Source organism: Mauremys mutica, chromosome 3, assembly GCF_020497125.1.
Source record: "Mauremys mutica isolate MM-2020 ecotype Southern chromosome 3, ASM2049712v1, whole genome shotgun sequence".
NCBI lineage: Eukaryota > Metazoa > Chordata > Testudines > Geoemydidae > Mauremys > Mauremys mutica.
The window spans coordinates 58,888,159-58,905,679 of record NC_059074.1 but is presented as its reverse complement, the minus strand read 5'-3'; the positions used below and the strand labels follow the sequence as shown (position 1 = coordinate 58,905,679).

Here is a 17,521-nt window from a genome sequence, read left to right as displayed (position 1 = left end):
AGGAAGAACTCAAACAATTTTAGTGCATTATCCTGGACTCCTGCCACGACTCTCAGGTGAGACAGCAGTATCTCATGATCAATAGTGTCAAATATTGTAGAGAGGTCCAGGATGAGAATGCATGTCTGTCCACTGACAGCAGATCATCCATTAGTGCCAATAAGTTTGAGTTTGATGTCCAGGCCTTAATCCACACAGATATGTCTAGAATGTTAGCTTCAGTTAAATGAGCTTGTAGTTCGCCTTTTGCCAGCTTCTCTAGGAGCTTGCGCATGAATGGGAGGTTTGACACTTGGCGATAGTTGGCAAGAACTGAAGTATCCAGGGTGGGTTTCTTCAGTGCTGGTCTGATTATTGAGTGTTTGAAAGAAGAGTATCTCTGAATGAGGTGTCAGCACTTTTAGACAGGAGTGGTACCCTTGACTCTTTTTCAAGGGTAGGGGGTTGGGATTCACAAATCTTAGATTGAGACTTCTCTAGGGTACCTAAAACTTCTTGAAGAGTGAGTGTAATGAACTCTGGGAATGTAGCTTGGATGTTCGTTGGTGGGTGCAGGCAGAGTGGATCCATGCGGTTTGAGAAGGCTTTCTAAATGTGAGAGATCTTTTCTGGAAATTCAGATGATCATTCTTTGCAACAACTGTTGCTCAGCTCTCATGCAGTTTGTAGGCATTTAGGATTGATGAAGTGATTTACCACCTTGGGGTAGTGTTTGGCAGTCTCAATGGAGGCTGATATGAAGGTTTTTGGCCCATAATATAGCCTGAACATAAGCTTTAAGAATTTATGTTTCGTCCTGTTGGAATCAGCCTTTGTTTTCCACCATTGCTGCTCAAGTTTCTGCCTCTTTCTCTTCATCCAGTGCAGGGTGTCTGAAAACCCAGGAATATCTGTGTGGGCCAGTGTGTCAATGGCCAAGACCAGCACAGAATAGTAATAATTAAGACTAAGATATTGTCATAGTTATTTTTAGTAAAAAAGTCATGGGCAGGTCACGGGCAATAAACAAAAATTTATGGGAGCCTGTGGCCTGTCCATGATTTTACTAAAAATAAATGGGGGGGGCAGGGCTAGGTAGCGGGGAGGAATGACAGCTGGAGTCCCATAGAGGGGGAAAGACCGACAGGCAGAGCCCCCTGCCATGGAGGGGAGCACAGTCCCTGCCGCAAGGTCCTGGCTCTAGCCCCAGTTGCAGTGCAGGGGTGCAGTCCCAGCTTCAGCCCCTGACAGTTGATGCCGAAGAAGTCACAAAGGTCCAAGTCACGGAATCCGTGACTAACATGACTACATTTTAGCCTTAGTAATGATTCATCAAATCCTCAGTTCCTCATCCCGTGAGTGGGGTGCTGTTGCCCCTCACCAAGCTTTATAACATAGGTCCCCAAAATGTGGGGCGTGCCCCCCTAGGGGGAAAATGGAGGAATGTTTGGGGGGGCATGGAGGGATCCAGGCCAGCTCCCATGAGGGGCGGGGTGAGAGCACCACCCAGCCCTGTTCTACACCGCCAACTCTGCTCCAACTCCAGCTGTGACCCCGTCTCCACTCCCAGCACCAGCTTTGGCCCCTTGACCGCAGCCCTGGCCCGTTTCCCTCCCCCAGCTGCAGGTCCATTCTTGGCCTCGGTCCCGCCCCCCCAGTCACGGCTCAGTTCTCAGACCTAGACCCACCCCAGCTGCAGCCCCAGCCTTGTCCCCCTTACTACTGTCTGTGCACCCCCCTTGGGTGCTGTGGTCCTGCTCCTGGCCCCTGAGAAGGGTGTGCATAGGGGTAACAGGGGTCATGACCATGAAAAGTTTAGGGACAACTGCTTTAGAATTTGGAGTCCACAAGACTTTGTGGTCGAATCAGGATCATTGGTCTTTCTTATTGCCTGGATGCTGGAAAGTCTCTGACCACGCCCTTAATCAAGTGATGCTCTGTCCAAGATTGTGGCTGAACTGTAATGTTCTTTATATCCAGGACAAAGATCGGGTTCAGTGTATATAGAAGCTGAAGGTCTCCTTTTCTGGAAGATGTCTCTTCTCCCGAGATTCCAAGCATCTTTGCCTGAAAAAGAAGCTCGGCCATGATCTTTGTGTGGTATAAGATTGCTGTCTTCCCTGTTTCCTCTAGCAGCTGGTGTGTATATGCCTAGCAACTGGAGCCTGGGCTGGGATTCTAAAATGCAGAGCACCAGCTGCCTTTGTGATGAAGAGTGCAGAGCCTTTGAAAGGGAGTTCTTTAATTGCTGTCTTTGCCTCCCCAACCATGCAATGTCAAAGACCATAACTAGGATGCTATCCTTATGGTGACAGAAGTTGCTATGCATCTAGCTGTTGTATTGGAGGCATCCAAAGTGGCCTGGAAAGATGTTAGGGCTACCAACTGCCCCTCAGAAAATTTCTGACTTGCACTTTTTCTTGCTCTCCTGAAGACGTTATTAGCAAAGTCTAAGACCCTGCACCAGTTCAAGTAATTATATCTTACTAACAAAGGGTAATGGCAATTTTTAATTGCAGGCTAATTGATCAGTAATTAGAGACACTTTGGCCTCCTGCCTTTTGGTGTAATTTTTGGTTGCTACTTTCTATTTCTCTTATTGGCCACCATGACAAGAAAGTGAATCTGGTACACAAGGTATTATGGGTACCATCCTCCCTCTGAGAATATCTAATACAGTTTATCTGCTTTCTTAGATGTCAGTGCAACTGATGCTTGAATGTTCCAGATGTCCTCTGCCAGTTCCAACAAGGCTTCATTGATAAGTAATCCTGGCAACTATGCATGGAATATATCTAAGAGCTTGCAGGAGCTTTCCAGTACCACCTCCACAGGAGTTTCTATTCAATTTTCTATATCGTGGACCAAGTCCTGAAACTTTTATAACTGGTTGAGAGGGAGCTGAAGGAACCATTGCCTCACCTGGTGATGAAGTAGCAGCAGCCACAGACGGACTGAGCGCCCATGAAAGGATAATTTTCTTTTGATATCTCTGGTAGATACTCAGTATGTTGCAGTGCAGTTTGAAAAACAATACCTTAACATGGTACAGGAGAAATGGTCCTAATTCGGGAGTGGATGCAGATGCAGGTTGTCCCAGTTGTTGTGAACCCAGCATTCCAGTAGGGCCAGCAGTCTGTTATGGGGAAAAGGCCCAGAGACAAGGTGGATGCCACCAAAAACCTGTCTCTGTAACCCCTAGATCTTGACAGAGGCTCTCAAATCTGAGTCTTAAGGGTCATATGAATATGACCTCAGGAAATAATCAGGAGATTCTTCTTTATTTTGATTTGAATCAGATAAAGAGACGAAGCACTCCTCATCCAAAAGAGGGGTTACTCTGTTTGGGTATCTTAGAATCCACCCCTAGATGTGGCTCAACCTGTGTTGAAGTACTCAGATCCACAGCAGCAGTAGTAGCTGGCGCTGTAGAGGAGACATTCAGGACCAAGGACAGCAACAGTGAGTCTGGTTCAGCTACTTCGTGGTAGTCTCCCACTACTGCAAATGATCTCAGTTCAAAAAATATTGCCTTGAGAAGTGGAGAAGGGGGTTATAGCACCAGGGTGTACTCTGCTGATGAATCATTAGTACTGCACTCTCTGTACCACCCAAAGATGGTGCAAAGGGTCCACCACTGCTCCCTTGGGGATCCAGTAGTACCTGATGCAGGCAACGAAGCCCCCTTAGGGTATGGCTACTCTTACAGTTTGCAGCGCTGGTAGTTTGCAGCGCTGGTCATCCAGCTGTGTAGGAACAGCGCTGGTGTGTGGCCACACTCACAGCTACCAGCGCTGGTGTGTGGCCACATTTGCAGCATTTACAGCGCTGTTGGGAGTGATGCATTATGGGCAGCTATCCCAGCATTCAAGTGGCCGCAACGTGCTTTTCAAAAGAGGGGGGTGGAGTGGGGTCTAGTGTGACAGGGAGCGGGGGGAGAGAGAGAGAGTGGATTTTTGGAGCCAACACTGTGTGTTTAGCTTCCTGCCTCGAAAAATCAGAACATTTTTCCGACCCCTTAGTCTTAACTCTTAATTGCAAACAGCCTGCAGGCAACACGACTCCCCGCTGTTTCCCTGCCTGCCTCTCATTTGATTGTTTACAGCCAGGTACAGATGATCACAGCAAACAGGAGCTCTGTTTGTTTTTTAGATAGCAGCAGCGGCAACGGAGCTCCACAGAGCTCGTTCACAACAGGGAGGAGGATCTCATTTGATTGTTCACAGATTGATCACAGCAAACAGGAGCTGATAAGCAGCTCGAGGTTCACAACAAAACAAAGAGAGGCTGCATAACAAAACAAAGGGAGTAATTTAGTTAAAAGCATTCTGGGATACACCCTTATACCCTGGAGGCCAATAACAGCGCTGGTGTGTGGCCACACTTGATGACCAGCGCTGCAGCACCAGCGCTGCAATCCTTATTCCCCATGCTGAGTGAGGTGTACGGCCAGCGCTGCAGCCAGGGAGTTGCAGCGCTGGAAGTGCCCTGCAGGTGTGGCCACTTACTAATTGCAGCGCTGGAAAGCCTCCACCAGCGCTGCAACTCGCAAGTGTAGCCATACCCTTAGACTGGGAATAGTAAGACAGTTTCAACTACTTTACTCAGGTCTGCAGCAGGTGAAATACCTTTATGCTTCTCAGAGAAATGATGATCCTTTCTACCCCATCCAAAGTTTACTTGAGGATCTAAACAGTCCTACCAGAGTCCACAGCCAGGATTCTCTTGAAGGATGGGGCTCAGGAATTAGCTGCTGATCTAAAGCTTTATTAGAGCACTTCTGGACCTAGGGTAAGCTTTTTGGGAGTGGGGGGACAGGGAAGTTTCTTTGCTTGCACAAATCTAAGGCAGGCTACAGAGCAGTCTAAAAGGAAGTTTGAGGTGAGCCTCTCACAACTTCTGGTCCTTTTTGAAGAGGACTACAGATGGAAAACCTTATCGAGTCTATGTCCTTTCTCTGAGAAAAATAAACATCTTGTGTGGCCATCATTAAGCAGCATGGAGGAGGAGGGGCAGGTTTTAAAGTCAGGAGACTTAATTCAGTTATGAGTAATTCCCTGTATCAAGGGAAAATATTTTCCCTTGAAGAAGAAAAATAATTATATCTAATATTCCTCATCATAATCATAATCCTTGCACACATATTTACAAGTACCTACAAGGAAAACAGTTTACACAAGCACATTAAGGCCTGGACACTGCCAAGGTTTCGTCTCAGAGCCACAAGTAATAAGAAGGAAATTAGAGACAGCTGAGCCCACTTTACTCTTTAAGCCTGTGAACTGAACAGAAGGACACTCAGGTATGCACGGCCCTAGTGGATGCTGCTGGCCAAAAGACAGGGCACATACATACCAAGAGTGGATAACATATGGACAGTCATGTAACAAATCTTTTTTGGAAAACCCAGTCCACTCCCTTGTATAGTCCTTTTTCACTGCTCAGCTGAAGGGCTTAATTGAAGTTAGGCAGACTCTGCCATACTGAATGGCAACAGCCTCTGTCTTTTGGCTTCTCTTTTTACAACTGAGGTAAAGTACCACTGCCAGAACATCCAATCTCTGAAGATTTTTTTTTTTTGAAGGCTGGAGGGCCCAAGCTCCCAATTTTCCCAGTGAAACTACAAATGATACAGTTAAGAACAGGCTTCTCAGTAAGCTTCTCCCCTATGCTAAAATACCATTTCAAATGGGATCTAGTCATATTTAAACAATTGAGAGCTATGTACACATTGCCCTGCTAAGGTAAATATTCTTACTTGATTTGCTCTTTCAAGAATGCTGATCAGCTCAGACGCAATCCTCCAGTCATTCCTAGTGACAAGTGTTACAGCCTCCCCTGTGCGTCTAAGAGAAAAATACATTCTTACTCTTCAAGAGAAGAGAAAACTACATCGTTGGACACTTCCTACCAGTATATGCTTGAAACAGTAATAGAATTAACTTCAGAGGATACACCTGTTCCTACAGCAAACTAAAGCCAAGCCAAAAAAATAAAAAATAAAAAAAAAATCTGATGCCAGTCCATTTTGAAGGAGACTAGATGTCTGCTTAGAAACAGAGTGTAAAACTTCAGCTAACTAGAATAAGGGCATAAGAAGCTCAACTTGTTCAAGGAGAGGAGAAAGTCAGAAGCGCAAAGTACTGAGATTTCAGAAAAAACTTTGCAATTTGTAAATTAAGTTTTCATTAACAGAACTGGTAGAAAGGCTAGACTCCTTGATGGTGTTGCTTTTATTATGTGAACTGATTTATTGCTGCCTCATTAACATCTTTAGGCCCAGTACTTAATTCATTCATGTAGAAAACTCATTTAACAATTCATTTCTGAATATGGTCTGTCTATAACTATAATGGACCACTCTGAAAAAGGTTAACATTTAGTACAACACTAACAAAACACTAATCTGAAGTCTTCTAGAAAACTAAACATTGAGCACATTAAGCCAAACTCAGAAAAGCACAAAATGGACCCACAAGTGGTTGGGTGAATGCACACATTGCAAGAGCAGCCTGCATATTTGTATTCTGTCTAGCCTGAAAGGATCTCTTCCCTTCTCCCAACAAATTATTCCAGTCAGAGGCAGGAATAATCTCTTGGGGAAAATGATGTGTTTAGTGACAATCCTAGGGGTGAAACATGGTAATAAACCCATAAACGGGGTACTACAACCCAGCCTCCATCCTGCTCCTGTCAGCGCTATTACTTTATGGAGTACCCTCTCTACTGGCCTGAAGCCAAAGAAGAGAGCAGACAACTTCTCTGAGCAATTTACAATAGCTCCAAGGCACTACTAGTGATTGGTGCCTTCTCGTGCTGCTGGCCACTGGTTTTCAGAATTTGACCCCTATATGTTTTTTCCTCACAGAATGGAATTTGTGCACAAGCTTTCCAAGCAGACATTTACTGTCACACTGCAGAGGAAGAGACTGGACTTCTCTCTGCTTCACCTGTAGATCCTAGAAAATGTTTTCTAGCTTCATAGTTACTCCTCTGCAGCAACTGCAGTTAATTGGTACATTTAAAAAAAAAAAAAAAGAAGAAGACTGCAGCTATGCAATCAGTTTTGGCAATGTGCTACTGAATCTTCTGTCCTGCTTCTAGACTTTTAAACCTCTTCAGATTCCTTGGATTTGGCTGTACAGAGCAGAAACATATATACATTTAAAGAGCTCACTCCTAAGTCTCATCCACATTAGGCACAAATGAGTTATCAGACATTTTACATTAATGTCTTGTCCATAAGAAACAATTTGCAAGAAGACCATACCTTTACGGGTTACAACAGTAGTGATGCATTAAATGTTCCCTAAACACTCTTACTACTAACCACTTATGTGTTTCATCTGTAGATCTAATAGCACTCTAATTAACCAGGTAGATCATCACCATTTTACAAATGGGAAAATGGAGGCACAAAGGTTAAATGACTTGCCCTATGTTAAAGAGCAACTGAATGTCAGAACTGAAATCAGAAATCTGGTCCCATGATTCCTAGTCCATGTCTCATCCACTGGACCGTGCTGCAAGACACATTGACTACTTTCAAACTTCTTTACTTCCTCTTATTGCTAGAGAATGTCATTTATGAAATTTGAAGTATGAAAATCAATATGAAAGTCTTTACAGTCAGTTCTCATTCTGCCCAATACTACTTTAAAAAGGATAATGTTTACATAGTAAAGTGTTTTTTCTGACACTGAAATACTGTAACTATATATATCAATAGCATAAAAGCAGTGCAATTTCCATATATAAAGAGATACAGATATGGAATATATATTTATTTTATAAGAACAAACCTGTACAATACATTAAAATGAATTCCCTAGAATAAAATTCAAGAAACATACTAATATAGAAGCATTAGGAAAATGCCTATCAACAAAGCTCCGACCCATCAGAGGCTCAGTACAGCCTTCTTAGGCAACCCGCGCCTGTCTTATGTTGCCTCAGTAAAGCATCTTCATTAGCAGCGGCTGATTTAACAAAAAGGAACAGAAGTTCCCAAACTGGATCACAACCCCAAGTGGAGTAACTCCATCAGCAGATGGGGTTGCAGCAATCCCAAGTATGCAGAGGTTGACGTTTTGCAAAATGATGCCCTCCACACAGTGTGACCCCACACATGCAAGGTCATGCCGTATAGAAGATGTTTTTAGCTCCGCAAAATGGCATCCTCCATAGTGTGACCTCATACACTCCGTATGTGTGTGAGGTCACACTGCGTGGAGAGTGCCATTTTGCAGAGCTAAATAACATCCTCTATGTGATGTGACCTTGCATGTACGATGTGCATGAGGTCACACTGCAGAGAGGATGCCATTTTTAAATGGCGTCCTCCAGGCTGTCTGGGGAAGCAATACATATGAAAACGAGGTTATGTAAGGAAAACGGGAACTGCTGAGTTCATTCTTATATAATGGAATCATTTGTCCATCTTCTAGACTTTTAAGCTTCTTTAGGCTCCTTGGATTTGGCTGTACGCAGCACCTGTTCAACTGTTCCCCCAAACTGACTGCCATAATGAAGGTCACAACCCCACAATTTCTTTTGAGATGAATAATACTATATAAATGTAAAGTTATAATATTCTCTGCCATCATTATTATTTGGTTAAGTAGAATGGGAACAGGTTTAGAACCCTACTGTACTGCCAGTGACAGTCATGAAACTGGAGCAAAATGGCTACCACTACCAGCAAGAAGTTCAGAAATACCAATTATGTTTTCAAATTCCATCTCCCAGTTTACTATGGGGATAAATACTTTGTGATCTTTCATTTTACTTCTGGGGGAATTCCACACCAAAAAATTAAAAATTCTGCACATTTTGTCAAAATAACACAATATAATCGTGCCTGTTTCAATTACCTTGGTAATGTATTTCAAAATATCTGTCAGCAAGTATGTCTGTAACAGTACAGAGCAAAAAAAAATATTCTGGTAATGTTTTTTTGACAAATAGATTCCTCACTAGGCATATTAATACAGAACTTTGTATAATTCATTTAAATTACAATACAGAACTGTATTTCCGGCACCTGTCAAAAGCAGTGCAAAGGTTTGGGGGAGTCAGAGGTAACAGAGTAGCTGAGGGAGAGGGGAGGAGCCTAAGAGTGAACTTGGAGGGTGTTAGGTGTGGGTGAGAGGTTTTTCTTTGGGGTATGTGTGGGATTGTTAGGGTGTTGGGAAGCCTCCCCCATGCAGATCCTGGCTGACCCCAAGCCTCTCCCATTCAGTCAGCCACATCAACACTGTCACCCCACTAGCTCCTGAGCCCATGCTCCAGTCTGTCCCCCCCACTAGCCATTCTTAATCCCAGTCTGTGACCCCCCAGCAGCAATGTGTGCTCCACTCTGTCCTAACCTGGCTCCGCAGGCAGGGTGCTGTGATGAACTTCTACTCTTGGGGGAATTCTGCAGCACTGGGCATAGAATTTTGTATTTTTGGGCATAAAATACATTTTGCCTAAGTGCTGCAGTTCTGCCTTTTTCCCTACCAGAGGCCGCTGTGGCACTAGAACAGCCAGCATGAATGCAGCTGGCTGTTCTGGCGCCACAGTGGCCTCAGGTGGGAAAAAGCGGAACTGCCGAACTTGGGCAAAATGTTTTTTTTTAGCGAGACAGAGGAATGCTGCACTTCCGCAGAAATCCCTAAGGAGTATCATTTGCAGCAAGAACAATTGGCGTCTTAATTTTAAACTTATTTCAAAATCATAATTATATCTTTAATGGAGAGAGTTTCCCTATGAACTTAATCACTTCCTGTATACAGAGTAAAATTTAAATGGCACTTGTTTTATAGGCATTATTGGCACACTTTTTATGGCTCAAGGCTAAGAAGAAATCAGAAACTAGCTGCAGTTTTTATATGACAAATACCATATATCACCAAATGCTGACAGAAGGCTATATAGAAAATATGTTTTTTCGTCATCTTATTTCTTTTGTTAAATTTCTGGAGTTAATCTGGCATTCAAACCTTTCTTTGAAGCCAACAAGATGTATGACTGTAGTAAGGTGAAACTCTTGACATTCAAAGCATGCTTGTTGAGGGAATTCCTAGGGAGCTGACTGAGAATTTTATACTGTAGTTTATACTGTAGAATAGATTTAAGACAAGGAAATATTAATCATAAAATAACATCTTAAAAAATATGACCCTACTCAGGTTTAAACCCATTTTCATTTTTTGTTTATAACCGAAGTAATTACCAACTTCACACCAGAACCTTGATGTGCCTTTTGCTAATTGATTTCAAAACACACAATGCCAGAAATGGAACATTAGTATTTGAAACGTATCTTGGTATACACATCATACTCTGGAAGCATCATTTATGTTGATCTCACATTGCATCAACAGTAAGATTTATATTATCTATTGCTCTAACATCTTAGAAACCATATATTAAAAACGTACATTAAATAAAAATGTGAGTAATCCTAAGTAGCAAGCTTTAATATTTTTAAAAGATGAAAGAGAATTTAGTTTATACGTAGAAAAGCCACTTACCCTGCTCGTCCAGTACGACCTACTCTATGAACGTACTCTTCAATGTTCCGAGGGAAATCAAAATTGAAAACATGAGTAATATCCTGTACATCAAGCCCACGGGATGCTAAATCTGTAGCTATAAGTATTCTCACTCTTCCTGCAATAAGCATGTATGGAAAATATACATTGGTCTTTTATCTTGCTAATCTATCCACCTTCAATGCTTATATGGCCCCCATTATCCTAATATCAGAGTACTACACAATCCAACGTATTTAGCCTCACAGCACCAAGTAATGAAAATAATTCCTATTACTACCATTTTACAAATGGGGAACTGAGGCACAGAAAGACTTGCCCATCACACAAGAAATTTAGTTGATCAGCAAACTGAACCCAGATCTTCCAAGTCTCAAGTGAGCATCTCAACAACTGGACTAGTCTTCATCTTAATGCCATTCTCCTTAGTAGGACACAATCATGGACCAGGTGGGCTTTACTACACGAAAACCACCACCCAACAAACATTTCATACTCAGATAGCCTTCATTCTAACAAAATACTGTTTTGTTTTGTTTTTTAATTCCTAAATATAAGAGAGAAGTCAGCAGTACTTTAACCTGACATCTCATTTTCACTCATGGCCATTTCAATTTTTAACAGATAAAGCAACAACTTATCTCCTCTTCCATACCAGTTTTTCTAGCACTAGTATTTGGTACATTAATACAATTAAAAATATTCTGAGTCTTACTCCCACACATTTAACATTGAAGTAATTTTACTTTTAACTGCTCTGTGTTACAAAAACCATTATGCTACTGGTGTGAATATTAAGTTTTATACAGTATATTCTGAAACTGCCAGGCTCAACTGAATAGCATTCAAGGGCAATACTTGCCTTTCTTAAAGTCATCCAAAGCTTGTTCTCGATCACACTGTTCTCTGTTGCCATGAAGAGATTGAACTGGAATTCCTTGGAGACTAAAATCACTTGATAAGTCATCAGCTCTAAAATTAGATAGAGGTACCTTTGAATACTTTAAAATGCATGAGGAATGAACCACTAGCAAATAGGAATAGTTATGAACATAAGCATCTTACTCTGCTCTAGTTAGGAAGAGACTTATTGTGACAGTACTGGAAGTGAGCACACCTACGCAAATATATATTTGGTGAACTCTTTCAAATGTCAATATCAGAATGCTCATTCAGATCAGAGTTGTTGCCTAAGTTTTGAGGGGCAGCTTGGGAGACAAACTAGAGTGACTGTAGATACTCATATGGTCCCTATCACAGTAGCATTTGAAAACCTCACGTGTATTTATAGATTTATCCTTGCAATACCCTTGGAAGACAGAAAAGAACGTATCTATTTTACAGGGGAAGAACTGAGGCACAGGGATTTAGGGACTCTCTGAATACTACACAGGAGTCTGTTGCAGAACCACAACAGTACTCCAATTCAATGGCTTACCCACAAGACTATCCTTCCTGTGATCACCTTTAAAGAATGTGTGAAAAGAGAAAACTAATGGAGCCTACTTCACACCTTTAGTAGCTCAAGGGCATACTAAAAACAAGCAGATACCATTTCAAAATTTTTCTCACTTTTAGCACACACGCAGACCATTTAATGGGTTCCCTGATCCTTTAATGGTAGAAAATTCTTCTTTGGGCCAGAGTGTACACTAATATTCTTTCTACAATGTACTTCATGAACACGTATTGTGAAGGTCTTTTGCTACTTTCAGCTTCAGCTTAATATCTTGTTAAATAATGGAAATGTTTCAAAGTATTTAGAATATGTTTAACAGAAAGTACCTTTATTCTCTGTATTTGAAGGATAACTATTGGGATATTCCTCATGGGGATAAAACAGTTTTATATTTCCAATAACTCAATTCCAAGTGAACATCTTTAAGAGAGCTCACTGGCCGGAGTGTTTTCCCTACCAGTCCAGGGGTGTAGCTCTACTTCAATGGCAGGTACATTAGGAAAGTCGTCTATTACTGAAAAATCTTTTATGTACACTCATATCACATACATCAATTGGATAGATTTTACTAACTTTTAATCAGGGAATGAGGCTTTTCCCCAAATAGAAAGCCCTGGTCAGAGAATATATCTCACTCCAAAATACCTTCCCACAGAATTCAGGAAAAACAATACTTTTAGCCTTATTACAGGTCATTTATTATGAACTGAAAGTGCTATATGCTCTGCCGCACACCTTTATGCAGAGAGTAAACAAAAACCATAGACTTCCTCTTATAACAGAACTTGCTTTAAATAAAGTGGTTTCAGCTCTAAAATGCTACCTACTAATGAAGAGATCTAACTAAATGATACTGTATCTTTTACTCAGGATACTTCCCCTATCAATTAATTAGAACAAAGAATATGTGCAAGTGAAATGTATTCTACTTCTAAATGAACATATACTGAGGAAAGCTCATGCCCCATTTTTACTTCCTTCAGTCAACATTCTACATTATGTATTGTTTTACAATAAAGGTTGTGCTAAACCCAATTTAAAGAAAATTCATACAGTCTTTTCAAAAATTACTCACACCTCTAGCTTTGTTTCAAGATAAGAAACTGCACTTCTGGTGTGGAGAACTGAACAGCTTCTGAACAAGGTAAAACTGCTCCAAGAAAACTAGTTATGACTAAGGTTAAGATTTTGTCATAGTTATTTTTAGTAAAAGTCACGGACAGGTTGCAGGCTGGGGGAGGGGGTGGGTTACTGAAGTCTGAGGGCAGGAAAATGAGAGCCTGAGCCCTGCCACAGAGGCGGCCGAGAACTACAGGGGCCTCTGCCCCCAGAAGCAGAGAGAGCTTCCCCTGCTGGCTGACAGCTCCAGCCCCAGTGCCTCGGGCTGTGGCAGAAAATGTCATGGATGTCTTTGGAAGTCACAGAATCTGTGACAATCTTAGCCTTAGTTATGATATTCAGTTAGGACACAGGATCTTCATATAATAGTCCCCCAGTAAATATCTCATACTGTTATAGTTGGATAAAAAGGTTTGTCATGTCTACATTCAATATTGATTCTAGTATACATCAGTCAAGAGAGAAAGTATATAGTCTTGTAATAGTAAATGACTACATTAATAGAGTATCCTAAAAAGGGAAATCAGATTTTTAACACATTTAAAAGTGATACTTTAGTAATATGTAAGCAAAACTGTGATAACATACAAAAAGAGACAAAAAATATCCGAACTGACTAAAAGTATTGGAAATAATTTAAGATTTTATTATTTTAGGACGGGGTCCCCAACATGGTGCCCGCGGGTGCCATGGCGCCTGTGGGGGCATCTAAATGCGCCCGCATCCTGGCTGACGGTGGAGCATCTGCCGAAATGCCGTTGAATTTCTGCGGCGTTTCAGCAGCGATGCCTGTCAATGACATCACTTGCTGCCGACAAGCGACGTCATCGAGAGGCGTTGCCGCCGAAATGCCGCAGAAATTCGGCGGCATTTCGGCAGGTGCTCCACCATCACCACGGTCCTTCGTCTGGCGCCCGCCAGACGAAAAGGTTGGGGACCACTGTTTTAGGAGGTATATCAATTTGAGATCTATTTTAATTAAAAAATTTAGAAGTAGTTTCAACTATTTTGCCCGGCAGAGTCCAGTCAATTAGTAATTTAACAACCACATATTCTGATGCCTGAAAATATTCCTCTTCCCTATTATTCTGTAAAAGATTTAGCCTAATAGAAAACTGACCATAGTCATTTTCACTGCATCTAGAAAATGCTGTCAATGCACATAACATGAAGAGAAACATTTTTCATTAATTTGGTTATAGTAGTCTTGGGTGTTACATGCTACAACACGTAAATAGTTGTCATACATTGTCATGTTCTGGGGTGTAACCTTGTCCACTGAGGGGTTGTGTCATCACTTGCCTTGAAAATATAAGTGCCTTAAAACGCTCCACAACTGTACCTCCCTTATCTGGACGCTCCCACACAAGCATGCAATGAGTATCTATGTGATAAACCACCCTGGTTTCGCAGCTCTGACTCCAGCAGCCCACTTGTTATACCACAGCCACACTCCGGTCTCTACCAGCCTTGGTTATGATTGGAAAAATGAGCCCAACACTCCCTAGTGCTGAATTTTCCCAAAACCATGTGGTTTGCAATGTCCAACCCTTTCCTTGGTAATAGTGACCATAATATAATTAAATTTAACATCCCTGTGGTGGGGAAACCTCCACAGTGGCCCAACACTGTAGCATTTAGTTTCAGAAAGGGGAACTACACAAAAATGAGGAGGTTAGTGAAACAGAAATTAAAAAGGTACAGTACCAAAAGTAAAATCCCTGCAAGCTGCACAGAAACTTTAAAGACACCATAATAGAGGCTCAACTTAAATGTATACCCCAATTTAAAAAACACAGTAAGAGATCCAAAAAAGAGCCACCATGGTTAAACAACAAAGTAAAAGAAGCAGTGAGAGGCAAAAAGGCATCCTTTAAAAAGTGGAAGATAAATCCTAATAAGGAAAATAGAAAAGAGCATAAACTCTGGCAAATGAAGTATAAAAATATAATTAGAAAGACCAAAAAAGAATTTGAGGAACAGCTAGCCAAAGACTCCAAAAGTAATAGCAAAATTTGTTTTAAATATATCAGAAGCAGAAAGTCTGCTAACTAACCAGTGGGGTCACTGGACGATCAAGATGCTAAAGGAGCACTCAAAGACGATAAGGCCATTGTGGAGAAACTACATGAATTCTTTGCATTGATCTTCACTGTTGAGGATGTGAGGGAAATTCCCAAAACTGAGCCATTCTTTTTGGGCGACAGATCTAAGGAACTGTCCCAAATTGAGGTGTCATTAGAGAAGGTTTTGGAACAAAATTGGTAAACTAAACAGCAATAAGTCTCCAGGACCTGCTGGTATTCACCCAAGAGTTCTGAAGGAACTCAAATGTGAAATTGCAGGACTACTATCATTTAAATCAGCTTCTGTACCAAATGACTGGAGGATAGCTAATGTGATCCAAATTTTTAAAAAGGTGATCCTGGTAACTACAGGCCAGTAAGGCTCACTTCAGTACCGGGCAAACTGGTTGAAACTATAGTAAAGAACAAAATTGTCAGACACATAGATGAACATAATTTGTTGGGAAATAGTCAACATGGTTTGTAAAGGGAAATCATGCCTCACCAATCTACTAGAATTCTTTGAGGGAGTCAACAAGCATATGTACAAAGGAGATCCAGTGGATATAGTGTATTGGAGTTTTGGTCCCTCACTAAAGGCTCTTAAGCAAAATAAGCCGTCATGGGATAAGAGGGAAGGTTCTCTCATGGATTGGTAACTGGTTAAAAGGTAGGAAACAGAGTAGGAATAAATGGTCAGTTTTCAGAATGGAGAGAGGTAAATATAGGGATCTGTACTGGGCCCAGTCCTATTTAATATATTCATAAACGATCTGGAAAAAGGGGTAAACAGTGAGGTGGCAAAATTTGCAGATGATACAAAACTATTCGAGCAGCTAAGACTAACAGATCCAGACTAACACGGCTACCCCTCTGATACAAAACTACTCAAGATAGTTAAGTCCTAGGCAGACTGCGAAGAGCTACAAAAGGATCTCACAAAACTGGGTGACTAGGCAACAAAACGGCAGATTAAATTGAATGTTGATAAATACAAAGTAATGCACATTGGAAAACAATCCTAACTACACATATATGATGATGGGGTCTAAATTAGCTGTTACCACTCAAGAAAGATCTTGGAGTTATTGTGGATAGTTCTCTGAAATCATCCACTCAATGTGCAGCAGCAGACAAAAAAGCAAACAGAATGTTGGGAATCATCAAGAAAGGGATAGATAATTTAAGACAGAAAATATCATAGTGCCTCTATATAAATCCATGGGACGCCCACACCTTGAATACTGCATGCAGATGTGGTTGCCCCATCTCAAAAAAAAAGATACACTGGAATTGGAAAAGGTTCAGAAAAGGGCAACAAAAATGATTAGGGGTATAGAATGAGGAGAGATTAATAAGACTGGGACTTTTCAGCTTGGAAAAGAGGCGACTAAAGGGGGATATGATTGAGGTCTACAAAATCATGAGTGGTATAGAGAAAGTAAATAAGTGTTATTTACTCCTCCTCATAATACAAGAACAAGGGGCCACCAAAGAAATTAATAGGTAGCAGGTTTAAAACAAACAAGAAAAATATTTTTTCATGAAATGCACTGTCAACCTCTGGAACTCCTTGCCAGAGGGTGTTGTGAAAGGCAATACTATAACGAGGTTGAAAAGGGAGCTAGATAGATTCATGAAAGATAGGTCCATCAATGGCTATTGGCCAGGATGGGCAGGAATGGTGTTCCTAGCCTCTGTTTGCCAGAAGCTGGGATTGTGTGTCTGTTCATTCCCTCTGAGGCACCTGCCATTGGCCACTCTCAAAGGACAGCATGCTGGGCTTGATGACCTTTCGTCTGACCCAGTATGGCCGTTTTTATGTTCCTGGACCATTCAGAAAAATAAGGTTTGTTCAGTCTTGTAGAGAGACAAACTACACAGCTCAATACTTTAACTTGAGTTAACAATCACTTCAATTCAAACAGCACTTGGTTGATTTAAGTTTATTAACAAAAAGAGATAGGATTTTGAGTGAGTTCAGGAAAGCTTCCAGCACTGGTGCATGTGGCGAGCATGCACACCTAACTTGAATGGACATGAGTAATCACTCAAAGATGAACCTTAGGAAAAGCGGGCTCTGCTAGCAGATTCCATCCCAGACCAAAGACAGTAGAGAAAGAACTGGGGTCAGTCAGACCTTACAGTGCTATGTATATGTTCCACGTATAGTGTCACAAAGGGGTGTGTGCAAGTGTGGTCTGACGGGAACTGCTGGTGAAGAGTATAGAAAATCTTAAAGCCCGTTTTAAGTAAACACAGTGCAGACACATTCCAATGCATATTAGTTTTATGATACTAGAGAACTTGTGTAAAATATAATGGTCATGTATAGTGCTGGTGAAATACAGTAAGTCAAT

At 41.4% G+C, this 17,521-nt stretch overlaps 1 protein-coding gene across 5 annotated transcripts in view; it reads right to left on the bottom strand.

Annotated features, from left to right (window-relative positions):
- Positions 1–17,521, bottom strand: part of DDX43 (DEAD-box helicase 43) — a 61,696-nt gene that overhangs the window by 4,729 nt on the left and 39,446 nt on the right. For 3 of the 5 annotated variants that reach the window (XM_045011908.1, XM_045011907.1, XM_045011909.1), the window contains 4 exons: positions 11,380–11,489; positions 10,497–10,635; positions 5,738–5,825; positions 3,017–3,115 (listed from right to left, as the gene is read on the bottom strand). In XM_045011908.1, the coding sequence (XP_044867843.1) occupies positions 3,017–3,115; positions 5,738–5,825; positions 10,497–10,635; positions 11,380–11,489 (436 nt within the window). The remainder of the gene's footprint in view (positions 1–3,016; positions 3,116–5,737; positions 5,826–10,496; positions 10,636–11,379; positions 11,490–17,521) is intronic. The other 2 variants (XM_045011910.1, XM_045011911.1) reach the window with 1 other exon arrangement.